This window comes from Rutilus rutilus (genome assembly GCF_951802725.1).
Source record: "Rutilus rutilus genome assembly, chromosome: 14".
Taxonomy (NCBI): Eukaryota; Metazoa; Chordata; class Actinopteri; order Cypriniformes; family Leuciscidae; genus Rutilus; species Rutilus rutilus.
The window spans coordinates 19,089,462-19,116,871 of record NC_140219.1 but is presented as its reverse complement, the minus strand read 5'-3'; the positions used below and the strand labels follow the sequence as shown (position 1 = coordinate 19,116,871).

At 35.5% G+C, this 27,410-nt stretch overlaps 3 protein-coding genes across 8 annotated transcripts in view; 2 read left to right on the top strand and 1 right to left on the bottom strand.

The window, feature by feature from the left end:
• Positions 1 to 4,672: 4,672 nt before the first annotated feature.
• On the top strand, positions 4,673 to 16,523 carry tmtops3a (teleost multiple tissue opsin 3a). The gene is made up of 4 exons (XM_084430870.1): positions 4,673 to 5,114; positions 8,878 to 9,206; positions 12,594 to 12,827; positions 14,290 to 16,523. The coding sequence occupies exons 1-4, from the start codon at positions 4,730 to 4,732 to the stop codon at positions 14,482 to 14,484; spliced, it is 1,143 nt and encodes a 380-aa protein (XP_084286996.1). The 5' UTR covers positions 4,673 to 4,729; the 3' UTR covers positions 14,485 to 16,523.
• A 1,925-nt stretch (positions 16,524 to 18,448) lies between these two features.
• cd40lg (CD40 ligand) lies at positions 18,449 to 21,569 on the top strand. The gene is made up of 5 exons (XM_084429676.1): positions 18,449 to 18,702; positions 20,074 to 20,208; positions 20,359 to 20,380; positions 20,598 to 20,672; positions 20,823 to 21,569. The coding sequence occupies exons 1-5, from the start codon at positions 18,526 to 18,528 to the stop codon at positions 21,206 to 21,208; spliced, it is 795 nt and encodes a 264-aa protein (XP_084285802.1). The 5' UTR covers positions 18,449 to 18,525; the 3' UTR covers positions 21,209 to 21,569.
• A 2,053-nt stretch (positions 21,570 to 23,622) lies between these two features.
• arhgef6 (Rac/Cdc42 guanine nucleotide exchange factor (GEF) 6) overlaps positions 23,623 to 27,410 on the bottom strand; it is a 36,341-nt gene continuing 32,553 nt past the window's right edge. For 3 of the 6 annotated variants that reach the window (XM_084429672.1, XM_084429673.1, XM_084429675.1), the window contains 5 exons: positions 26,518 to 26,611; positions 26,229 to 26,315; positions 26,025 to 26,124; positions 25,294 to 25,348; positions 23,623 to 25,201 (listed from right to left, as the gene is read on the bottom strand). In XM_084429672.1, coding sequence (XP_084285798.1) covers positions 25,079 to 25,201; positions 25,294 to 25,348; positions 26,025 to 26,124; positions 26,229 to 26,315; positions 26,518 to 26,611 — 459 coding nt within the window. In that variant the 3' untranslated portion in view covers positions 23,623 to 25,078. Of the gene's footprint in view, positions 25,202 to 25,293; positions 25,349 to 25,988; positions 26,125 to 26,228; positions 26,316 to 26,517; positions 26,612 to 27,410 lie in introns of all 6 variants that reach the window. The other 3 variants (XM_084429670.1, XM_084429671.1, XM_084429674.1) reach the window with 1 other exon arrangement.

Below are 27,410 nucleotides of genomic sequence, written 5' to 3'. Positions count from 1 at the left end.
TTCGGTTGACTATTGTGAGCTATAGCTGATAACACTGACCTACAAGTATCCGGATTCTGGCATTATGTTAATGCTGATATGTCCGTTTTATTAACTTTCTTGTAACTGCAGTGTCTCTGACAGCACTTGTAACCATAGAGCTTTGTTTAATTGTCACGTGCGGGTTCAGGAAGACAGAAGAATCAAGTTCCAACACGACGTTTAATATCCACAAGACAGACAGACAGACAAAGAGTAACAGTGATCGGACAGAGAATGAATGTGACGGACCAACTTGTATAGCAAACACAAATTAGGATGATTAATAGAACACAGCTGACACATATGAACTAATATTGAGCAGTGGGAAAACTGAACAAAGGAACACATGATGAACATGAAAACAAACTAAAAGTCCATGATAATGAATCTAACTGAACATAATGTGACATTAATAAGGTAGCCTACTGCTGTTTTTAGTGAGAATCTGTCATTTGTATGGTAGCAATCAACACACATGATGGAATTCAATGTAACCGCTAGGACAAGGGAGTTAGGCTACTTATACAGAGAACTAAACTAGACGGGTGGGATTAATCTAGGGTGGCCATACGTCCTGTTTAACCAGGACATGTCTGGCCAGGATTTTGAGATCGCCCAAAATGCCCGGGATTCGGCTTTTGCTTTCTACAGTCACCATTCATTATGTTTACATTATTACATTATTTGACACTGACACATACGTGCCAGCTTTGCAAGTCATGCATTCTGCTTCACACGGATCCTGATCGAGACGAAAACACAGGAATTTTCTTAGCAATGCTAAAACGCACATCAGCCGATCACTTGTTTAGCGTTCATGTAAACACTACATTCAGATTCACCAATCGGAATTAATTCAGTCCTACTGAATCAAAAGGTGTGCATGTAAACAAAATGAATGGCGACGAGACAGAAAAAGCCGTAGGCTATCCCGGATATTTTGGGCGATCTCGAAAACCCGGCCGGACATGTCCTGGAATATGGTCACCCTAATTAATCAGTAGGCTACACTGTAAAATATTAATGTTGGTTAAATTTGAGGTAACACAATGAAGGAGATTGGTTTAATACATATAAAAACAAAATATTTGATCTGAACCACATTAATTATCTAAGTTGATTTGACAAAAGATACAAAGTTGTGAAACATGAAAATATTTTTTTTCTAATTTAACTACAGGGGTGAAGTCACTAATCTTACTTGACATTCATTTTCAACTAAGCTGCCATTTGTCCCTTAGCTAAACATCAAGGTTACACTTTATTTTGATGGTCCACTTTAGACATTCTAATACTAACTACAAGTAACTTGTCAAACACATGTCAACTAACTATCATTAGAGTAGGCCTATTTGTCTGTATTAGACTGTTGGTGTTGGGTTTAGATTAGTAGAATAAGTTGACATGTAGTTGCAAAGTTACTAATAGTAAGAATATCTGTTGGGGAACCATCAAAATAAAGTGTTAGCCGATATTAAGCAGACAGTCAGTTGACGTGTTGGAAAGTTATTGTTAGTAGAATGTTTAAGTGGACCAACACTTGTATATTTGTGATGTGTAAATCTATAATAAAGCGGTAAAAATGACTAACACATTAATAACGCATAACCAGCTGACAAAATTGTGGGAACAGTGATTTGCAATGTTCCTAAAATGTTAAAATGTCCAATTTTCTTGGATTTTCTCTCTCTTTTTAAAAGGTTATACAATACTGTTATTACAACATTTTTGTTATTTTTACTCACAATATAACACAGTTTATTTGTAATATTACAAGAAGGTTAACGTTAAGTAGGCCTAACATCATAAGGATGTGCCAAGAACGCTTTTCTCTCAACGTTATAAGAGTGTTAATCATGTAAAAATAACATAACAACATTCAAAGAACGTTTCTCTCAACTTCATGAGAACGCATATCAAATAAACTATTATTAATGTTATAAGAAAGTTCTATAAATGTTATTTATACAACATTTAACATGAACAAAACCTGAAAGTTGTGGGAATGTTTACTGTTAAACATTTATTCAGTCTGGCTGTATATGGAAGCATGTGAGCAGCGTAGTTGCTATGGTTCCCTCCTCAGGCTGGCTGTGCAATATCGCATCCAAAATGAAAGTTTGTGTTTACATAATATATGTGTGTGTACTGTGTATAATTATTTTGTATGTGGGTGGTTGACATGACATGGCCTTTTTTTGGTCCAATGTGTCAATGTTAAGTAAATTATAGAAAAATATATCAAAAACTGTGGTGATATTGTTCAGAAAGTGCTGTTTTATATGGATATACAGAGCATTCATGGGTTTAATCTTCCATTTTTTCACAATTTTCAGCCAAACCAGAATAAACTCATATGGTGTGACTGTCCCAAGCACATTTCACAAATTTTGATTTTGAATAAAAACAAAAAAATGAATTCATTTTCTGTTTATTAAATCATATATTGATATCCCAGATGTCTACTTGTGAGTCTGCTTGACTAAAAGTTCAGGCATAATATTTTGAATCAGCCCTTAACTAAAACGTTTTGTCCCGGAAATGGATATCATTAGGTGTGACGCCATATTCCCTTTTTTAAAAGGGCAATTGTTTGGAGATCTTTGGGGTGTGGGGGTCCTCCTTCTTTCAGGAGGAAGAACAACACCTCAGAAGGACACTGAAAGTTACAATTAGAGTTTTCTCTCTTCATGGTTTAAAAAAAATCAAGTATATCCGGCACTCCTGCTTCAGTTCCCTTTTGCGCTGTCTTTTGGTGTGACTCATTTTACACAAAAATGCCCAAATTAAATTACTTTTCAGTCAAAATTACCTTCAAAACTATATTGTCATATTGTAGTTAGCATGGTTTTAGCATGTTAGCATAAAAGCACATTGCTTAATGTCATGCTAAGTACATGAAACCTCATATGGTGTGACACAAAATCATTAGGTGTGACAGGGTTTTCTTGTCACACCATATGATTATTTTGTCACACTATATGATATGAATTGCATTTAAATACGTAAATAATGTTCTTAGATACATATTTTATAACTAATAGTTAAGTTTATTGAATATTTTGACCTTTTAACACATTTTGATACTATATTATGTACACATTTAATATCTATACACCAACTCAATTTGGTGAATCCCTACTATCCCATTTTCAAGCTGAATCCATGTTAAACTACAGCATTTTCTCACTCAAATGTTTCCCTTTATTTATTTATTTATTTATTTTTTCAGTTTGAGGTAGATTTCAGTGGATGGCGAGATAAGGCGAATAAAGAAAGAACAACGAAATGATACATCAGCTTGCTGTTCAGTCATTGTTTTACTCATCCTCATTTTGAAATGAATTTATGCATTAAATAAAAAAAATGTTCAATGATTTACTATAAAGATTATTAGAATTCATGTAGATAATATTCAGCAGATTAAAATAAAAAGTGCAACATCAAATGAATACAGTAAGTGGATTAATGCATGTGTTATAAACATATGATTCTTTGCTACTTTGAGTAGAACTCACTGTTTTAAACAATTTTGTGATTTTTGCTGTAACTGAAACAATGATTCACTTGTCAAACTAAGTTGGGTTGTTTGTTAAATGCAGCTAATACAGATTTTTGCATACAGATTGTTGTGTGGTGTGACATCATATGGCGTGACACCATGTCATTTGATGTGACATTCAGAATTTTGAAAGATATTAAGGCTTTTTGGTTATTAATCATAAAATCATCAATGTGACAGATGGGGAATAGTGCCAGCAAAGGTTACAAGCATTTTGGTACTTTTATAGCAAGGTATTCCCAAATTAATTTGAAGTATATTGAAAGATTACAAGTAAACGTCTGTCTATGAGTGATGATAAAGTAAAATAATGCAAAATGTAACATATTTGCACATAAGAATTGCTATACTTTTATATAGTAATGATAAAGAATCAGGATAAATTGACTTACATTATCACATTATACCCCTTTTTAATTTAATACACAATAACATTCATGTCACACCATATGACATTTTTAGTCACTAAGACAGTAAACTAGTGAATAAATGTAAATTTTAGGACAAAATCTACAAGACCACATATATATTTGGAAATATAAGAGTTGGTAGAATATAACCCAATGAGTTCCATGACTTACATTTGAGATTTTTAAAAAAAACTTTTTTTTAGCCAAATATGTCAACCACCCATATATAAATACACACACATGCATGTATAAATGAAGAATTGAGAAATCTTTGCATGTAAATACTGTAGGCTATATATAGCCTAGATTTTATATTATATATAAATAGAAATATTTTATATGAACACATTTTTCTTAAATATATACAAAATAATTATACACAGAACACAAACTTTCATTCTGGATGCGATTAATCGCGATTAATCGTTGCACAGTTCTACATTATAGCTATAATTTGAGAGCGCTGGAAATACACGCTCAGACTTCAGATATAGCATTTATCAATACTGAAACAATAGATAGCCTACTACATGTATAAAAATAGTATGTAGGTAGCCGACATTCACTTAAAAACCTTTGGGTTTTTTTCACTTTCTTTTGAGCCCCCCATCCCCCCAGAGAAGCAGAGGGTGTTAATGGTGGGCTGCGCGTCAGTGAGGGGAGAGATGAGAACAGTGAATCCATCTGTAAGGAAAGTCATAGTGTCAACACCATTTACCCGAGCATTGAGGCTGCTATGGTCGTCCACATCTGGAGTTTGAACATTAGCAACAAAGATATTTCTGCGCTCAATCAAAGTGAAAATGTCAGTTCAGGAGACCCCCTAGAGCCCCACGACGACACCCCACCTGGCCTGAGCCGGACTGGCCACACGGTGACAGCCGTCTGCCTCGGAATCATTCTGGCGTTTGGATGCTTGAACAACCTCTTTGTCCTGCTCATCTTTGCGAGGTTTCGCTCACTGCGGACACCTATAAACCTCATTCTGCTCAACATAAGTCTGAGTGACATACTGGTTTGTTTATTTGGGACTCCCTTCAGTTTCGTTTCCAGTCTCTATGGGAAATGGCTGTTGGGACAATCAGGCTGCAAATGGTACGCTTTCGCAAATTCGCTTTTTGGTAAGTTTTACTAAAGTTCATTCAACAGGAAAGTTATATGTGTAACAGGTTCCCAGAGTTCGCGGTGATGCAGTGCGGTACTTAAAACACTCTGACGAACTTTCTTTGTAGTGTGTTGTTGCGCGTGCATTCATTTCTGGCGTAGCCTATGGTGTCTAGGTTTGCTGATGAATACGTTTTAACACATCATATTAATAGCGTCTTCAAGAGATTATCTTACATTTTAAGAATTAGGCCTATTGGCTTTTAAACATGACAGAGAGAATTATAGGAAAGTGATTACAAATTACGACACCATACAATTATATTAAGCTAGATGTGTAATTGATCATTTTGTTTGGAAATAGATCATGTGGAAAGGACTTTTTTTTCTTCTGAAGGAAGTATTGAGTAAACAACTCAGCCACTTAGATTTCACGTCTATTTACGATTTTATGACATAAAATCTATTTCGATTTTATGTCATGTCAAAATCAAAGTTGAAATGGACTGAAAACATGATGACTTTAGGGATTTTTTTAGAGGGTAATCAGCTTAGTGAAATGAATGGTGTAATTTTTTCTGTGATAAGTGTTTACCGAGCTTGATAACTGACGAGTTTATTTAAAAAAAAACAGCTTAACATCAGTTCACAAATAAAATATATTGTTTAAATTGTGCCTTTTGTTATTATTTTAGAATAAATGTAAAAAAAAACTTAAAAAACTAACTTGATGAGAATGAGATTTATACTTGTTTTTAACGAATAGAACATTAAAGGGATAGTTCGCCCAAAAATGAAAATGCTGTCATCATTTACTCTTCCTCAAGTTGTTCCAAACCTGTATGACTTTCTTTCTTCTGCTGAACACAAAAGAAGACATTTTAAAGAAGGTTGGTAATTAAACAGGTGCTGGTCCCCATTGACTTCCATAGTATTTTAATTTTTTTCCAATGGAAGTCAATGGGGTCCATCAGTCGTTTGGTTACCGACTTTCTTCAAAATATCTTCTTTTGTGTTCAGCAGAAGAAAGAAAGTCATACAGGTTTGGAACAACTTGAGGAAGAGTAAATGATGGCAGCATTTTTATTTTTGGGTGAACTATCCCTTTAATTGCATAGGCTAGTGAATGTAAAAATACAAAATAGAATTGTATTTAGTTTCACTTTTAAATGTAGCCTAATATTTAACCAGTAAGATGTGACAACATTAAGTGTAACTGGGACATGAATTTTCATTTGATTTATCTAAATATAAACATTCACAATATAGACCTGTGATGTATATGCAAAAAAGCAGGTTCATATGATTTAAATTTACAGCATATGATTTTTCATGCTGTTAGGTCAATCTGTAGCCTATCAAATCAACTGGTTAGGCTATTTGTAATATGACAACAACCACAATTAAACAATAATTCTCGATTATATTATTTTCATGTTAAATGACATGTTGCTGTTTTCTGTCTGTCAGAAATGTTCCACATATGCTCAAAATAGGAACAAGCCAGAATCACTGTCATTTTATCTTATTCAGGAGTTGTCTCGGAAGTCACAGTCTTCCCCCAGTGATCTGACATTTGAATGGAGAGCTCATTTAAGGCCATTAATTACTGTAGTGGGAGTGTTGTGTCACACTCCCACTACGGTAAGAGCGCTGAGCACTTTTGTTTAGAGCCTGTGGACCTGCAAACCCATTGAAGGAGAATGTCTGAGTACATTTGATACATAATTTGCATCATTTTCACATTCATTTTGAATGAATGTGTTCCTTTGTTGACATTAACCATATTCATTAAGGCTCAGTTTCTCTCTGTGGCTATACCAAATATTTCTGACAACTGAACAATTAAAATAATTAATATAGGTTCTCATCAGGTTGTTCTAGCTCCATAATCTCGTGTCACTTAACAACCTTCACTGTTTACAGGATGACACAAGTGAGTTGATACATAAGGGTATAATGTCATTATACCTTCGACTTATGCAACACGATCAGTGCCTTAATGAGAATCCCGAGTCTGTGGCTGCCACATTTTTATTACATTATTCTACATTTATTACACAGCTCTGTGGAATACTTGATTCTGATTGGTCAATCGCGCCATTCAGCGGTATGTTATTCCCAGATAACAACCGCTGAAAACAGATAACACAGGCTCATCCGGGTTGCTGAAGTCAGCAGCGCTAGGACCCGCGTTAAAATTAGACAAGCTTTCCAGCGCTGGAGAGACCTAAGCAGGAAGGAGGTTGCGCTGTTTCTGCTCCATACCCAGTATTGGGAGTAACACATCACAAAAGTAATAATATTAGAGTAAAAATTACTTTTTGCTGTAACGCAGTAATATAATGTATTAATAATAAGAAGAGGGAAGATAAGAACACAGAGGGAACTCTCTATATCAAGAAATAGCACGAGTAACTTGAAGAAACACCTGCACCAGTGCCACGCTAACACTAACTGAGAGAGCTGCAGGGTCGGCTAAGTGAAAGAATGCGGCGGACGAGAGCGCGGGGAAGACAAAGCAACAGAAATTAAGTTTCTCTCTGGCTGCTATGCTGCTCGAACCCTGAGAAGTGAAGAGATTTGTGTCCAGGTTTGTGCTGTGAACCTGAATTAAAAGAAAAGAATCGAAAATAGAATCGAAAAGAAAAAGAAGTTGTGCATCTTGCCATGTCATTAGGCTATAGGTTGCATTGGGCTTTAGCTCTACTGTGTTTGGTATCTCTACCATAATTTACCAGACTTTGATTGTTTGTCTACTTTTGTGATTCTGACAGTGATTGTTACTTGTTGTATTGCACCACGAGCCTTCCCATCATTTATAAGTCATAAGTCGCCCTCCTGGATACATAATGAGCATCAATAAACTACATTTTAGCATTTTAGAATGCCTAGTCATACTTCTGGAGTTATTTTGGTGAAAGTAACTAAAAAGTAACGCATAAGTAGTGTAACACATTACAATTCAGAGACAGTAATATTGTAATGCAACTAATTCATTTCAAATAATAATTTATTCATTTACAATGTATTACATTTTGGAAGTAACTTGCCTAACTCTATCCATACGTGAGGAACATGGTTTTGAGTGTGTGCTGCTGGCGACTAACAACAAACTCATGCTTGTACACTCTTGTTCTGTATGGTCATTTTTTCTGTATGTTTTTGTTCGTTCGTCATCTTCGCTTTATTTTTCGCAAAATAATGCTTTGCGAAAAATACATTGCGTGTATGCATTTTTTGGGGGGGAGGGGCGGAGCAATGAAGGGAGTGCTGTGTTTTTTGGGGTGACTTCAAATAAAGTTATTATTTTAATGTTATTTCAATTCGTTTTTAACCACTTTTGTTTACTCTGCATTGATTATTTTAGTTAATGAATTTTTGTTTCATTTTTTTCTAGTTTTAGTTTACAACAACAGCAGGTTCATTAACACATTACCCCAAAGCTGCAGTTTATTTTGGTAGTCTGAAATGTTACTTTTATACAAGAGTTGCTGATTGCTAGACTGACCCAGGAACAGAATGCAAGATCACTGAGAGCATAAACTCTATAACAATTGTGCATTTGCATTTAACCTCAAATTTCTCTCTGGGGACTGTCCCTGATGTTTACAGTAACTTGCTTTGTCATTTGTCCCTTATGTGACTGCAAGTTTTCAAAATTGCTGTACTCGTTACTGCACCTTGTGTACACAGTACAAATATCAACATATTTTACAATAAAAAAAACATTTAAAACAGCACAAGTTAGCACTATTTCTTTTCCATTATCTCAAACAGGAATTGTGTCTCTGATGTCTCTATCTATACTGTCATACGAGCGTTATGCCGCCCTGCTGCGCTCCACCAAGGCAGACGTGTCTGACTTCCGCAGGGCCTGGCTTTGTGTGGCCGGATCCTGGCTCTATTCGCTGGTATGGACTCTCCCACCGTTCCTGGGCTGGAGTAGCTATGGACCTGAAGGACCTGGGACTACATGCTCAGTGCAGTGGCACCTGCGCTCAACCAACAGCATGTCATACGTGATGTGCCTGTTCATCTTCTGTCTGCTTTTACCCCTGATGCTCATGATCTTCTGCTATGGCAAAATCCTGTTCATTATCAAAGGGGTGAGTGAGAGATGCTTTATGAGGAAACTCAATTTGACGCTTTCTCCTCTGAATAGGTGTTATGTTATTATCTATTAAACCTACTGAGTACTGGGAAAATGAACATAAAACTGTGGCTTTCATTATAATAAAATGATAGTGATGATTGAGTTCATGATTTCTGGGATAGTAAAGTGTATGTCGGTTGCAGACTTCAAAATCTTGCTGAAAGTAGTATAGGTCCTGTTATCCTGTTGTACAGCACAATATAAATAAAAGTTGATTGATTGATTTAAGTATTAAGTCATCCGGGTACTTTTCACCAAATGTTTTACGGTGAATGTGAATTTGAACATACTTTTGCCATGATTTTCACCTAGGCTACTATGTAGCATATTCGGATGCTGCCAAAGAGTAGTATGCTAGTCCTCCTTTTTAACCTAGTCTTGTTTCTTTTTCTTGAACAAATCAATGATTTGAGACGGATTGATTGAATGATTGATTGAATGGCTCGTCAATTGCCGCCACCTACTGGCGCATCGATGTAACCTGCAGAAAGAGTCACTGTAAAATCCCCATCACTAATGCACAAACTGACAGTCTGCCTGAATGAGCGGAGTGATACAAACAATGAAAGGTCTCAGTGCTTTTGTATAACACCAGTTAGTGACAATTAGCATGCACTACAATCTCCTCTCACCGTGTTAATTTCCCTTCTGAGAAAAAATCCGCAGTGATGTGTCATAGTCAGTGTCCAATTAACATTTCAACACAGACAAGCAAAAGATGACAGATCCTGCTCTTGGATTGATTATTTATCCATTTGATATTGTTTTGTCCAGCTAGAGAATAAGAACAAGCGCTTTGGGACATCAGGTTAGAACTGTGTTCAGGGAGAAGCAGTCTTTAGGTTTTTCTGACTCATATGGCGGATTTCGTAAACATATCACAGTGTGAAGAAATATGTAATGAGCGTTTCCAGCAGGTAGTAAGGCAGAGAGCCCCGAGACGCCGAGGCAATTCTATGAATCAATCACCATCGTAGGTATTTTTAGAACGCAGAGCCTGTTACTATTGGTGACGAGCTGTTATGCAACAAAAATTATTTCCTCCAGGATTCGCTCTGTTCAGTAGCAGACGCCACACTGTGTATCTAACAAATAGAGATCTTTATCCGTTGTACGTATGAGTGGGCCAGTCACTACAGCCCTCGGGCTTTTTATAGAAACACAAACATGGAATTCTGAGGGGATTCAAAAGAGGAAATTACAAGAAGAGAGCACATTGAAAATCAGAGGACATGTCTGAGACAGTAATTGCATTCCTAAAATAGTCACTCCAGACATGCGGTATGAATTGATTTTCTTACACTATTCAATGGGAAATCTAATGAAAATGCATTCAGATACAATTAAGATTTTTTTGACTCTGTATGTAATTGTTTGCAGAAACAAAGATGCCTAGACAGAAGAGTCATTCAATTATGGAAATGGAAAGAATTGTACTGCAGTGAAAAAGACGTTTTGTTTATGTTGCTTCAAATTAATATTTTTGTCAATGTCATATTGATCCTACAAAATTGCTGAAGGACACTTCCAAAAGCAATGGGATTACACAAGTGAGAAAAGCTCGAGCCAATTTAGCCAAGCTGGAGCTGTCAATACAATCACAATCATCTCGTTTAGGACAAATGGAGCATGTAAAAGGTGTGAATGACGACATGAGCCGGTGAAGGGAGCTCAGCTCCACTGATCAGCTCTCATTTGCCGCCACTGCTGATTGGAAGTTCCTATTCTGTGCCCTGACCAGCAGAGAGATTACTTCATGATGGGAAAGGGATAGGGAAGGCTAACAGACCCCAGACGACAGAAGTCACGACACTCAGACTTAACGCATGAAGGTGCCATCTGCCAGTCTTCCTCTGATTCGCGAACAGCTTACACACATTCACATCATGAACTGTTTGCTGTAGGATAGCCCATGTTCTCTGCAGAAAGATAGAAGCTTTTAGTTTGATTTAGATGGTTAAAAAGGCCTATTTCTGCATCAAAATGTAACTTCTTAACTTTCAGATAGAAGAAGATATCAGAGATTAGATTTTGCACTAATCAAGAAACACATGCCTTAACTCTAAAACTGGCAACGTGATCTGGGTGTAACAGTTTTTGTCGTCTTTTTTGGGGCGTAAGAATGATTTTTTCATCAAATCACAGCCTGGTCTGTCTTGATTATGCTGGTCACATGATTTGTTTAAACATTTTTGTGATTAATTAGTCAGCCTGACCTAAATCCAACATGGCTGCCAGTGGTGCAGGATATTCAGATTTTGAGATAAGTAAATATATATTAAACTTACTTTTCTTTTGAAAAAATAATACTAGCACTGCTAACATTAAGTATGAACATTGTCTTAAGGTGCTGAAAAAGAAAATTTATAAAAATGTTGTTCATGTTGTTATTTAGCACGTTTTGAAATATATGTTACACCTGAGTCACATTGCCACTTTTGGGTATAAAAAAGGGATTAACTTTGTATTCATTTTTGTAACAATCTTTGTATTCTGAGGGTGTTTTTTTTTTTTTACAAATTATAAAATGTACAGGTTAAACTGATACAGCCTGTCTGTCTTGAGTATGCTGGTCACATGATTTGCTTCAAGTTATCTGTGATCAATTAGTCAGCCTGACCTAAATCCAACATTTTTTTTACCATTTTACCAAATTTTTTTTAATCATTTTTATGGTAACGCAAGGTCCGATTTCAAAACGGTTTTCACAGGCTGAATCTTGAGTTTGTAAGCTTTCCAATGATATATAATTTGTCAACATTATATGAGTTGAAGTATAGGATATAATTGTTTTAAACATGCAATGGCAGTTACAGTTATAGATTTGGTCCTTTTTTTATACCCTAAACAGGCAATGTGATCTGGGAGTCACAACTCATAAAATCCAAAATACATAACATTTTTCAAAAATACTTTTGGATATGATTTACTTAAGTCCAGATGCTATAAAAAATGACATGAAATTATTTGTTGCTTATCATTTTCTACTCTTGCCTGTTTAAGGGTTAAAGTCACAATGAAATCACAATGAGCAATTCATATTCTTAATGTATTATAAATGATTTATGTCCACATCGTTTTTTTATTTTATTTTATTTGATCAATATGCCCTCGTAATCTTTAATCTAAATAACTCTCCTTCCCTCTCTGATGACGTGTTCACTGGCGTGAGGGCGGGACAACCTGTCACTCACACGACATTACAGCAATAACAAACAACAACAATCCAATCAATTCCCGATGGACAAAATCAAGCCATTTCATTCTGATATATGTCACAGTAAGGAGGAAAAGACTATTGCAACATCTATAACTTTAAGTGTTTCTTTTTTTGGCTCAGGTAACTAAAATCAACCTGCTGACCGCACAGAGGAGAGAGAACCACATTCTTCTAATGGTTGTCACCATGGTATCCTGCTATCTGCTGTGCTGGATGCCTTATGGGGTGATAGCCCTGCTAGCTGCGTTTGGCAGGAGGGGACTGATCACTCCCGTAACCAGTGTGGTGCCCTCAGTCCTGGCCAAGAGCAGCACTGTGGTCAACCCGGTAATCTATGTGCTTTTCAACAACCAGGTGAGTCCACAGAGGGATTGCATCAAAGCCAATTGAATTGCAACCTTAGCCGAAAAAAGTGCAGGCCGACGCTGCGGTGTGCAGGGAAGGAGACAAGAGATGTTTTAATGGATGTCAATGGAGGAGAGGCTTCACTTTGCTGAAGAAACCACTTTTGTGAGGAAATAGCTTATCATTTAATAAATCATTGGCTAATCTTCAACATGTTTGCTCTTAAACATTAGTTTTGGATTGATCTATTTTTAGAGTTTACACCGAAAAATTTTTTTTATAAGAGAAGTCATGGACAATTGCATGACAGGTATGATTCAATTTACGGCACTTCTCATTGATTTTTATGGTATCCACAAACAGTGATCGACTGAACGAAATTCAATGACGTCAAGGCTGCAATGTGATTGGTTATCAAGGCACACATGATCCAAGTTAGCCGTTACGCTTTTTACAACGGTAGAACCACGGACCCTCGTATCTCCCAATAATGATACCATCTCTGATGGCTTTTAGTAGGGTGTCTAAGAATATCAGTAGACACACTTATGCTTTTACGCCCCTTGATTTGACAAAGAAAAATGTAATGCATTGATTATGGAATTTAATAATTGAATACAAAACTCAAATAACATACATGGATTCATTTCCCTAGTGAAAAAAACCTATACCAAAATGTATTTAAAATACATGTATTTCATACTAAGTATTACAAATCCATTAACATATTTACTGACATATCACTTGAGATTTACTGATATAAATATAATTAAACTATATATGGATTACATCTTTATTGCATAATGCACATTTCTTAATATTAAGCCTTAAAATGTGTTTTAATATCACTATTAGTAAGGACAGTATGATCTTTGGGAAGAAGATGGAAAATAAGATATTTAGAAGAATATGGGTAACTAAACAGTTGATGGGCGTCATTGACTTCCAATCCATAGTATAGAGAAAATAAATACTATTGAAGTCAATGGGGTCCATCAACTGTTTGGTTACCGACATTCTTCAAAATATCTTCCTTTGTGTTCAGCAGAAGAAAGAAATTCATACAGGTTTGGAACAACTTGAGCGTGAGTAAATGATGACAGAATAGTCTTTTTTTGGGTGAATCATCCCTTTAATAATGCATTACAATGCATCACATAATTAATCATCATAATTTAAGTGTCAGCATTAATATTTATTCAGGTATATAAAAATAGAATTCTAATTAAATTCTACCTTTAAGGCCTGGGTATATTTCATATTCTGTGCTCCACTCCATGCACTGCACAGTTGCGCACACTATCCGTGAGCCAGAGCAAAACTTTACTTTCAGCTTTAGAGGTGCAACAGCTTGTCATGGGGGCAGTATACACTTAAAAGGACAACTTTGTACCTTATCTACCCCCAAAAGGTGCATATTAGTGAAATGAAAGGCATGCTAATGACTCTGTCTCATTCATTTCCCTTTCAGTTCTACAGGTGTTTCTTAGCATTTCTGAAGTGTCAAGGAGAACCATCTATTCACGGTCAGAACCCTCAGCACAGCAGCAAAGAAGATCCTCATGCTCTCAGGCCCTGTGATGGGCCCTCATTGCATGGCAACATCAAGGGCCTCCAGAATAAAGAGCAGCACACTCTGTCCTTAGTGGTTCACTACACACCCTGACACTCTCAAAGACTTCTCATGCTCTGTACAGCTCAGCGTTTATAGTGTGCCGGGATGAAAAACTGATAGTGTGATGATTGTGAGGTTAGTTCCAGAATATCAGTATCAGAATCCCTGAGTAGGACCAAACCAGAATCACATTTATTTCAAGTGCTTGTTTTTTTTTTTAATGAGTTCATTGAAAGACGCTGATCGTACACAAATGCTGATTACATAAGGAACTTTTGAACGAAGACAATTGCTAACGGTGCAGTTCAACAGCAGCTTGTGTAAGTGTCAGTGCTGTATGTAGTGTAGTGACACTTGTTGCCAACAGTAGGAGCCACTGCCCACATCATACCAAAGTCTATTCCCATGAACACTCTCATGCTTATGCACATAGAACTGTGGAAAGTTCATTCGATATCCATGTGCTGCTTTTTCTTTTAATACAGAAATTATTGGTCTTTGTTTGTGGCATGTTATTTAATCTCTTGATAGTTCCTATGTATGTAGCACAATATTTTTAAGACTATGTGTTGTATCTGTACATTTCCTCTGCTTCACTGATATCTCCATTATCATATCAAGTAATCTACTTCCATTACGTTTCATAAAACTGTATAAAATGTATATAATTGTGAGTCATGTCATGTTAAAACGCAGTTATAACGAACGTTGCAGTATTTTGGGACTTCGGTCCTGCATCATATATGCATATTTTTTTAGAAAGTGTGACAATTTGAAAATGTGCCATTTGCATAGTAAGTTCCATAAACCCACAGTCTCTCTCCTTTTCATCAACACACACAGAACACCCACTGAGTCATATGTGCATCACAAACTCATTCTTCCTATCCCTGGAAAAAGATGAAGTGAATACAGAGTCTGCAATATATGTGTTGAATTCTTTCTCCCTGGAATGATTTTTGAGCTTTTGCATATTACTGTAGCTACACTAATGTTCACTGTATCATGAGCATTAATACAATGCAACACTGTCCAAAATTGTTTTTGTTTATGCTGTTCACTTTATTCAAACAATTAATTTTGATTTAGCACCATTGTATCAGGTTTCTTGTTCAAACATGATTGGTTAATGTTAAATTGGTTCTCCTTGACTTAACTTAATGTTTTCATTTTGAAAGAACATGTTGCAATCAAGTAGCTTGATGAAAAAGTTTACTTAAATAAAATAGATTAATCTAACAAATTAATTGTTCATCCAGGTTACTTTATCCATTCGAGTTGAGATTACATGAATGCTTTTATTTGTGTTAAATTGTTAGAAACATAGCATTAGAAACTAGGGACAGGATTTCTACTTCCCATCATGCTTTACACAGGGCTGGATAGGGAGAGTTAATGTTGAAATAAAGTGTTGTTATTTTATGAATTTTTTTTAATGTGGAGAGACTTGTTAATATTTAATATTTTATTATGTTGGTATTTAAAATAGCTCCTGCTAACATGCATAGTTGCTTTAATAAAAAAGCAAGAATTGTGGGAATGTTATGGATGTAAACAGTATCATTGAGCTGTTAAAAAAAGTTTAATATATTGAATAGTGTCTAAAGTTGATTCAATTAAGTTATTTTCAATTAAGTTATTTGGATATGTCTAAGTTTAGTTGAGTTTACTCAGTTCCCACATAAAGTATTTGAGTAGATGATAGAATCAAGTTCAGTGATAAAGTTTAAATAGTAAATAGTTTCACAGTAATCAAATAGTAAATATATGCTCCTAAATTATATTTTTTTCCCTTCATTTTTCCAGACCTATAAAGTGAAAAACACAACAGCATCATGATTATAGTTGCACTACTCGCGATACTTGTAAATTCGACTCATTTCTCAGTGAGTTGAATTTACTGTATCATACAGCCTTGATCTAAAAGTAGATCTAGCTTTTAAAGAAAAAAGTTTTGTAATGCCTTGTGTGGCTTTTGTTTGTGATACGTGATTAGTGCCAATATCATTCATATCTGACCTCACATTACTCATGAGAACTTAATATTCAAAGCACTGCAATGTGGAAAGGATGATATATGCACTTCCACCCACATCTATTCACACTATGCAGAAAACACATTGTATATGTTTCTGATAATAAAGGTCAAAGATCTGATTACTGGGCCCAGATGTATCCATTCTTGTCTTTTGTGGGTGAAGATCATTTCCTAATTTATAACACACGTTTAAAATTATACTGATGACTTTGGAAAATGTGAGCCCTGGCGGAGGGACTGAAGAAATGTCAGTGGGAGTGGAACTGAGGTTAGATGCTGCAGTTCATTTGAAACCTGTTTTCTTTCCTGCTTTGCAGTTAAGCAATACTTAATAATCAGCACTTTCTGTTGTAGACAGTCCACACCAATATTTAAAGGGATAGTTCACCCAAAAATGAAAATTCTATCATCGTTTATTCACCCTCAGGTTGTTCCAAACCTGTATGAGTTTCTTTGTTCTGCTGAACACAAAGGAAGATATTTGGAAGAATGTTTGTAACCAAACAGATCTCGGTCCCCATTGGCTACCATAGTATATATTTTTTCCTACTATGGAAGTCAATGGGGACCGAGATCTGTTTGGTTACAAACATTCTTCCAAATATCTTCCTTTGTGTTCAGCAGAACAAAGAAACTCATACAGGTTTGGAACAACTTGAGGGTGAGTAAATGATGACAGAATTTTCATTTTTGGGTGAACTGTCCCTTTAAATGATAAAAGCTGTTTTGTTTTGATGTAAAGGATGGCTTATGAGAAGCAGGAAACATTGTGGCATTGAAGGTCCAACAATTAAAAAAGAAAATGCTTTACTGAAACTCTCACAGATACCGACCGTATATATAAATGCTCTCTCATTTGCAGCCAATGCACTTTATCATTTAAACAGAAGTAAACAGAAACGACAATATGCAGCAGAGACCACCACTTAGTGGTTAAAATTAGGTCAAGTTGGTCGCTTCTAAAGGTAAAAACGAAGAACATGTCTTTCATGTATTTTACACACTTTTATAGATGTGGTAAACTAAAATTTGATCGACCTTGATCGTCAATGAACGAAACAATGGCTCACAAATAACAGGTTTCAGTATGTCTCTCCTGTGTTTGTATTCACAGCTTTGCAGACTCTGCATCTGTTCTTCACTGTGGTCAGATATTTTTTAAATAGGTGTTGTGTCTTGAATGTATACAACATGTGACTTTATTTCCTGTGGTTTGGACAAACAGAAAGGTTAGGTCCCCAAAATAACGCTGCAGTTGACATTAAAGACGAGAAGCATTTGATACTTTCAAATGTTAGTGGCTTATGTTCATAGTTAATGTGTTGCACTACACCTACACTCTTAAAAAAGAAAGAAAAAAAGGACCATTTTTAGTTTCCCAAAGAAGCTTTCAGTGAACAGTTCTTAAAAGAAAGATTTGTTAAATAATCTAAAAGGACCTTTCTCCAGTATAAATGACCTTTCCAAGATTCCATGGATTTTAAAGGTTCTTCATGGAACCATCAAAGCCAATCGATTAAAAACCTTTATTTTTAAGAGTGCATGTAGTTACTCTGCTGCACTTAAGAAGAACTGGCTCCATACATGCACTAAAAATACCTCTGGTGGTTAAAATCAGTCAGTTAAAAATAAATGCAAACTGGTTCAGAAAGGTGAAGCTACAGTAGTTTGTAGAAAAACTCTCATATCATTTGATTGCAAGATGTCACTTGGTTTTATATTTGTATATATTGCAATGGCATTCGTACATTGTGTGGCTTAAGTTAATATACATTTATTTAAAACCACTTCTTTAGAAATATTTATTGACAAAAATCTGTTAGGCCAAAGACAGAATGTTGAATCTGCAAAGAAAATCTGTGGCCTCATGGAATCCATGCCTTGCTTATTTACGCAAAATTGCGTACACACGTAGTCTCAGCCCATCTGAAAAGGTGACATCTATCAGGAAGTCACATTCAAATGAGCTCAATTGCATTCAGAGCAGCTCTTCAGAACTGCATGGGTGCCACTGGAGTACACGTCTCTTCTCGTCAACTGGTCCTCTCTTCATCATGATAAACACCTTTCACAGTAGCTACAATCCCCCACCGGTGCCTCCACGGGCAAGGTACAGCAAACCCCAGCCAATGGGAAATACACCTTTGGTCAAGATTTTGTCATTGATGCTACTGATGTTAATGATGCTGACCTTCGGAGGCTTCCTGTACCTGTTCACGAAACTCAACATGGTAAGAGCTGCTCTTCTTTCTGTGACTCTTTGCTCTCACATTTGTATTTATTCCCAGGTAAAATGGTAGGAAGAAACGAATTAAATGTTGTGAAATGTAAGGTCATGTTCATATGATATATATACCATATATGATATATGGTATATATATGATATACTGATACACATGGATTCCATGAGGCCACAGATTTTTATTTTTTTTGCTCAAAGGTCATTGTCTTTGCAGAGTTAACATTCTGTCTTTGGCCAAACAGATTTTTGTCAATAAATATTTCTAAAGAAATGGTTTTAAATAAATGTATATATATTTTTGTCAATAAATATTTCTAAAGACATGGTTTTAAATATATTATATATATGTGTATAAATTAAATTAAATTAAATTAAATTAAATTAAATTAAATTAAATTAAATTAAATTAAATTAAATTAAATTAAATTAAATTAAATTAAATTAAATTAAATTAAATTAAATTAAATTAAATTAAATTAAATTAAATTAAATTAAATTAAATTAAATATATGTGTATATATAGATATAGATAGATAGTTACATTTAGGGATTTAAGCTAATTTATTTTAGAGACAGTTAACAATGTGTGCATTTTGAAATGTTAACTCATTCACTCAAAAGAAAAATGGATAAGAAAAATGTCAGAATGGTACTAAACAGATTTACAAAAATATATTACAAAGCCTGTAATGATGTGCTAATTATTTACGACCATGAGAGAAACACAGAGGTGAGTCTTGATTATTTTCTCTCAGAATAAACAGACTGAAAAGACAAAAAGGCCTGTTCTCAATGGTCTATTTCCTGGGTTGTGTGGTTTGATGAGCAAGGCAGCATGCTGTGCATCAAAGAAACAAATGCAACAAAAACCAACATTTCAGTGTCGAGAGGAAGCTATTATGCAATCTCACTGTATGAGTTAAATGCCAAAGGAGTGACTCAATAACAATTCACATGATTATTACCACATATAAGCATCAGTAATTATTAAACAACAACAGAATTAAATTATTAGAAACTCCAAGTACAAAAGTAAAGGTATATTGCTTTCAATCACCAATAATTGATGTTTTTTTAACTGCTTGTGACATAAATTATCATTTTTGCTGTGCAAAATTACATTTGATAATGATCCGGATGATAGCTGAAAATTTAGACAATTTAACATAATTTACCTGACGTCTAATTCCTTTATAAAAACAGTAATTCAGTTAACATTCTCTCAACCCCCTGAAAATCATTGTCTTATTCACACAGTGGTTTTAATGTGATAAGATGTTTGCTTTTGGTGCTGTTCATATTTACCAAAAATTCTTTAAGCATTAAGGGAAACAAATGGTTTGTCTTTTTCCTTCATCAGCTGCAGTCCCATGAATTCAGTAATGAAGACATGATGAACCTGCTGATAAATGACTGTGTGAAAGACAAATCGGGAGAAGACTCACTGGAAGAATGTGGAAAACTGATAGAAATGTATAAAGGGGTCATAGAAAAGGTATACATTTACGTCATATGTTTAAGTCATGCTTTCGATAATCCGAGATGTACATGTGAATCATTAAGCATAAAAGTAATAACGTGAAAATATTGTTTAAGTATCATTACTTTGCATGTATCAATAATATACTTTTTTTTCATCCCAAAGGACTCACAAGGAAACAATAAAGGTAAGTAGCATTATAAACAGTATCTATAAAATTTTGCCATTTGGGTTAGCATGGTTTTCTGTATGTTGGTGCCTGCACCAAAAAACTAAATTATTTTTCACTACATAAAAAGGTTTGCTTCTAATATTTAGCAAGCAATTTTGTGTCATTCTAATTTTGATATGCTATTTTTATGTAATTCTTGAGACCTTACTGTTGTTGTGTAATTATTCTGCAGTGTCTAGATTAACTGGAGGGCCGAATGGGCCGAATGGACCGGCTGCACACATGGTTCTTTTGAACGAACATAAAGGTGAATATATGAACACACATTACCTTTTCAGTCTATTATACAATATATTCAAGACTCATTTAGTTGCTATTAAACCAAACCATTAAGTAAGGGTTTAAGACAAGCGAATGTGTGATGATAATGGAATTTTACTTTTTTGAACACCAACAGACAAGAGTTCAGAGTTCGCGAGGTCAAACAAGCTTCTTTGGGATCTAGACCATTCAATGTTACAGGAGGTACAGCTCAGCGGCAAAAGGGACATGTTGATCATTCAAAAACCTGGAATCTATTTCATCTATTCCCAAGTCACCTTCTCCAGACAACTTAAAAGTGCATTAAAGCAAGCCATAAAGATCACAGATCCCGAGAAAAAAGAAGACACGGAGCTACTCAAGGGATTTTGCAGCTTGAACGACAGCAGCACAGCAATGTGCACAGCCTCCCTGGGGGGGGTGTTCCAACTACAGAAAGACCAACAGCTCTATGTTACAGTAACAAACAAATCCTTGGTGAACAGGGACTCCTGCAGCTTTGGATTATTCAAATTACGGTAAAGAACACTCTGGAACTGAACCGGTCAAGGGGAAGATGGATGATATGAGACAGTGAGGGAATTGACTGGATCAATGCTTTATATTTAAATGGATATTTAAACACACCTCTTCTCATTGACGTCAAACCACAATCCAAATTCAGGACAAACAAGGAAATCACTTCAATCTTTCTGAATATGGGAAAATCCTGGAATTTCCTTACAGCTATATTGTTCATTGCAAATATAATTAGAAGAATACCATGAATGTTTTCAAACCACTAGTGGCAGTGTTTGTATGAAATATTTATTGCTTATACAGTTTCACTTTTTACTATTTGCTCCTCTTTATATATAATAATAAAGATATTTATTTAGGTATACGCTTGACAAAATTGTAAAATTCTTACCTAAAGTATTTATTTTAAATTTAGGCAACAAATTTTTTTTTTTTTTTTTTTTAATCTGTTCCTGCTTACACTACATATTCAAAAAAAAAATATGTGTAGTGAACAATTTTATGCCAATTTTCTTTAAAAAAAAAAAAAAAAGGGATTTGGGACATAAATTATATATATGGGTTTCATTCAAATTATATGTTGTAACTCTGAATAACAAGAAAGCCACAAAGTCCACTACCACACAATTCCCCCAGAAACCCCAGCTAAGATTTTGAATATTATCTTCAATGTTTCCAATAGGTCATGAGCTGTGCAAGTGTTTCCTATAGCAGGCATCTATGTCTACAGGTTGAGAGAAGCTCTATTCTCAGATTTTGGAAACTGATGTGTAGGAAGAGGTAGAAGAGAAGGGAGTGCACTAAAGCCTACTAGTTCTGTTTTTACCTTCGATTTGATAACCATGGGTTGACTACTGCTGTGCCTATTTTACAGCATTCCACCCTCCTCCATGGAAACAGTGAGTTTTAGGTGACAAACGTGTGCTCATTTCAGAGCCACGCGGAAGCCTCTGCTAACAGGAAGTTGTCAGCCTACTTCACTCACTCCAGCTTGTACATTTACCGTCCCTATAGCAAAAAAAGCCACTACATCATTCACACGACACATAAAGTCTTCCATATTTCACGACAAGGTAGAATTTCCTCATGTTTAAAAAGGATAAAAATATATAGCTTATTAACATGATGTTATTTTTATTAAAACAATTCCTTATTGAAATGATGACAACATTAAAAACACAAGCACTAGAAAAAAAAAAAAATATATATATAGATGTATAAGCACTTATATTGCATAGATCAGCTCCGCAAAAAATAAAACTTGTGTTCTGCAGACATGGGCACTTTTAATAGAGGAAACTGACGTGGACAACATTCTTCAACCCTCATTTATGATCTCCTGAAAGTGCTATTCATTTTTTTTTCCTGACACATTCATGACATTACAAGGACAAAGTGAAGTTCCTTTCATCGATATCAGTAGCACATCAGTTCCACATGGTACTATGCATACTCACATAACCTACTGACCACTTCAATCGGTTCCACATAATACACGCATGAATATCACATTTACCACTGCAGATGTCATAACTTTAGACACATATTTTAAAACTTCAGGAGTTTCCATAACAACAACAGCAACAATACAATCAGGGTTAACACTTTAAAATAATATTTAAGGCTATGTGTAACACATGGCATGCAAGGTTAATTGCTGGAAAACAAACACGCACACAAACATGAAACAGATTTACACAGTACCACAGTAACATAATTATATTTGTGCACCTTAGAGCACATCTTATTGCCTAATTGGAAGGATATATTATACAGAATATTTCTTCCAAGAGAAAAACTGGCTGAATGCACAGCAATTGTAACCAGTCGCATATTGCATTGAACTGCCACAGCAAAGTTCCGGAGGTGACCGCTAGTGGGTTTAAAAAGAAAAAGAAAAAACTCCCCACCCAAGTTTTGCTCCTCTTTACAGCATTTTGTTTGCACTTCTCCACTGCTTAAGACGGAGATCGTCCCTCCAATCCAAAGCGACAGAAAGCATTAGTCACGGTTATGATCGGCAATGATTCATTGAAAGGTTTAGCACTCCAGAGAGGGTCATTTGTGTAAGTGGCCATGTAACTCATTCATTCGATGTTCAACTCGTTACAGTTAATCTGGCAAAAGTTCAGGAAAAAAAAGCTGTACCATGAACGCCACATGAATGAGTAAGAAATGTATTGCACTGTACCTCCAGTGCACTTGCTGACAGGGAGAGGCTTACTAGGGGGGAAAATCCATTAAAACTGGGTTCCAACCACATTTGTTTCTCATTCAAATATGAGCCTCTAAGATATGATAAGCGAGGAACTAATATCAGTCCCAAAAGTACCATATGTTTCTAAGTACACTCGGTTTTCGAGTCCTAAAAGGGCCCATAGTATCAAATCCACAAAAATACTTTTTTTTTTTTTTTTGGTTTGAGATATATATGAAATAGTTTTAAGCCTCTGAAAAAGGAGGTTGAAATTTCTAGTAACACTTTACAATAAGGTCTCATTAGTTATTGTATTCACTGACATTAAATAACAATACGCAATACATTTGTTACAGTATTTGTCAATCTTTTTTTTTGTTTGTTCATGTCAGTTCACAGTGCATTAACTAATGATAACAGATTCAACTTTTGATTTTATTAATGTATTAGTAAATATAAATTAACATTAACTAAGATTACTAAACGCTGTAGAAATATTGTTCATTCTTAGTCCATGTCAACAAATGAAACCTTATTGTAAAGTGTAACCAAATTTCCAACTGTATTTTTATCATTAAAAAAGTTTATATGGTTCTTTTTGCCATAGTATCTATATTATATACATATTTATACTGTATGCAAGTATATATGATATACATACATTATATGATGTATTGTAATAGTATAGTATTATAAACGTGACTATTTCTGACAACTATATCCCTGATAGCTTTACACTAGTGATGATTATCAGAAGCACTGTGCACCCATGCTGATGTGAGTGAACACGTTCGAATGGGAATACACTGAATCTAAACCTACAGTTCAATGACATATTACAGGAATTTAATTCAAAACCATCAAACTAAAAGGAAAAACCAAACTCATTTCAAGATGGCAAGTAGGGCATCTCATGTCAATCAGGTGAAACCACAAATTTCAATCTTGTTCATAGAAGAACCACCTCATGCAACCTAGAAGCTACCTCAAGCAACAACCATTTTCACATTATAAAAGCAGAAATAGGACTGAAAAGAGCAATACTTGTGGATACGATGGAGCGCTATAATGTTCAACCACAAATATCTTCTCCAGCACCATTAACAGAATATATTCACTTGTGCAATAGCGGCTTGAGTTGGAATGCTGTTTAATGGGCTGAATGTCATTGGATTTCTCTTGTCCATGACCAGTAACAGTCAAAGTGAGGCAGATATTTGTTCAGTTCAAAACCATCATCTTTTCTGTGATGTTTCTTTTTGGAGTGCTTGAATGAACCGGAAGGGCAAAAAAAAAAAAATGGAACAGTTGAGGACTGGAATCCGACAGTTATCTGAAGTTTAACAATCACCTAATACTTCCTAAATAAGCAGTCCACTTGGTTTTCTAGAACAGTTGCAGTTTTGTTCTCAGAAGTCACTTCACAGGAGCGTGAAGCAAACCACCCAGTGATATTCTTCCAAATGGCGACAAAAACAGAGTCGATATTCTCATTGGATCTTGTCCTTTTGATGAAAAATGGCTAAAAATCCCCAACATGGTGACTTTCCAAAAGCAATGTTCAGTGTGTAACGTGATGGAAAAAACATAAAAACACAATTGTGAGGACAAACACAGACACAGAAACACATACATGCGCATGGCAAGGGGAAACAGGCGAGCGTCCAGAGTGTTCTTTAGTGACCTCCTTCCTCCCAGGAACAGTCATTCTTTTGCTTGGCCAACTTCTTGACTACACGCTCCAGCTCCTTACGGGACTTCTGCTCCTCTTCCAGACACTGCTTCATCCATTTATTCTCCTACATTTAAAAACACACAGCATCAGAATATTACGGCATAACAACAGTTATAGTTCAGGCCAAAAAAAGATTACAATAACCGCAAAACGTACCTTTTTTAATTCATGGACTTCATCTTTCAAAGCATAAACCGCATCAACAAGACTTCTGCAAAACAATACGTTAAAAAATATTCTTTAAAATCTTTTTTTGGTATGCTGGTTGAAATTCTCTTCACATTCTGATAGTAATCACTAAGTTAAGTGGTATAGATGCATTTATATGTATATCATCTATGGAAGGCATAGGACCATAAATTGTTCGTCCAATCATTGCATTCGGTCCTAATGCAATGATACGATGTCCTACCTGCCTGTCAATGTATGTATTTTCAAACCTCTGCACACCCTGATTGAACTGAAATCACACATCATCCACGTGTTTCATGCTATACAGAGTTAGGTAGATGCAAGCCACCGAAACAGCAGCCACCATTTACAGTTCCTCCTGATCTTAAACAATGCGCTTATGCTGCGTTCAAGCCATAACTACTGTAATTTGGATGGAAGAGAAGGAAACCCGATTGATGTTCATGTGTTTTGGAGGAGGTGTGGCTTTAGAGACGCTCTGAAGGGAGGGTGGGATCTTATGCTTTCAAAGCTAGCTCGCTATTGCTAGCCTCTTCAAAAATTGCCAACCCTACCTTTAACCCTTAATTCTGCATTATTTCTAGGTCACTACAAAAATAAAAAGATAAATCTAAGTATTTTCTTAAATGGACTTAATACTAATTAGAGAACAAGATCACCTTTGAGTAATTCTGTTATCAGACAACTGAACATACTTCTCCTCTATGATCGTCTGGCCATTGCTCTTGATCTCCTCAACAATGATCTTCTCTTCTTCTGGAAGCAGGACCTGGGGGATGCACTCCTTACGCACAGCTGTGTGAATAAATCAAAGCTTTTAATTCAACTATTAAACTATACTAGCGTTATTAAAACATCAGTAGCTTAATCATACAGTACATATGACAGGCAGGTCTAACCTGTGGTGGATTGGTGGAGACTGGCTCCGGTGCAATAGGCCTCAATCACTTTAAGGATTTGGGCATCCTCCTCTAGAGCTACTGTGCCTATCAGTCACGGAAACAACAATTTCAGAGGGACAAATCACCAATACATTATGTATTTCTATTTGTTTGTACATGCTAAAAGATAAGTTGGCAAAGCTGCTTGTGAGATTTCAAAACCCTTAATTCTACCACTGCGGGGACCATTTTTGTGACGTTAGATAGGGAACTAAATGATTTTTATTTATCATTTTAATATACCTACTTTTTCTAATCAGCAACTCATCATCTGATGGTTTTCTCTCCGTTTTTCTCTTTGGGAGGAACTTCTTGATTGGTCTGGGGCTTTTACTAGAGTCCTGAGGAAACAGTCTGGTGTTAATGAAGTAACAGCATCTGCTGAGCTCTGAATAAAACCACTAAAACTGCAGCTAGCAGAGCTTAATTTGTTTTCAAATCCAGAGCGAGGATGCTAAGAAATTAGACCAATAAATGGTAGCTTACATAAGTTATGACGCCATTCAGAATAATTTAAGAGCAAATTATCAGGGACTCATGAATAAAAACAATTCGCAGTAGAACGACCCTTGTCTGTTTGTGATCTAATTATTTTAGTCTGTCATTTGATGACTTTGTTACAGCAGTGTCACTGGGCTGCCGCCACCTATTTCTCAAATGCTAACAACTCGGAGTGAGTCATCTAAATGAAGTTATTTTAACCAACTTCATTAAATTGTCTGAAGGACAATTCATTTAAAGACTAACCCTTTTCTGTCTGCCAATGTTATGATGACAGCTTTAATAAATATGATTTTAGGAACGTGTTGATGAATATTTTTTTGAGGGTTTAACTTTAAAACTTTGTCACTGACAACCATTCAGTTTAGTCACAGCTTTAGCAAGAAGTATAAAAGTTAGATTGAAAGTTGACTGACTCAAAGACTTTTCTATTAAGAAATATGCACGTACAGTATACACTTGGCATGCTTCACGCTGAATGGCGTTTTCAGTTTGTATGCTTTACTCATACATCAAAGTGAAAGTAAATGGTGGAAATAACTGAAGAGAAGCATGCACATTTTCACAGTTTACAGTAATGTTCATTACTGACGAATCAATACCAATAGAAGTGAAAGTGGAAAATATTAGCGAACTGGT

What these genes read in the sequence shown, in the direction of transcription:
- tmtops3a (XM_084430870.1), top strand. Translation starts at nt 4,730, where the DNA reads ATGGTCGTCCACATCTGGAGTTTGAACATTAGCAACAAAGATATTTCT. An exon ending in TTTCGCAAATTCGCTTTTTG is followed by an intron (nt 5,115 to 8,877) that starts GTAAGTTTTACT and finishes TATCTCAAACAG; the next exon opens with GAATTGTGTCTCTGATGTCT. An exon ending in TCCTGTTCATTATCAAAGGG is followed by an intron (nt 9,207 to 12,593) that starts GTGAGTGAGAGA and finishes TTTTTGGCTCAG; the next exon opens with GTAACTAAAATCAACCTGCT.
- cd40lg (XM_084429676.1), top strand. Translation starts at nt 18,526, where the DNA reads ATGATAAACACCTTTCACAGTAGCTACAATCCCCCACCGGTGCCTCCA. An exon ending in CTCACAAGGAAACAATAAAG is followed by an intron (nt 20,381 to 20,597) that starts GTAAGTAGCATT and finishes ATTATTCTGCAG; the next exon opens with TGTCTAGATTAACTGGAGGG. An exon ending in TCTTTTGAACGAACATAAAG is followed by an intron (nt 20,673 to 20,822) that starts GTGAATATATGA and finishes GAACACCAACAG; the next exon opens with ACAAGAGTTCAGAGTTCGCG.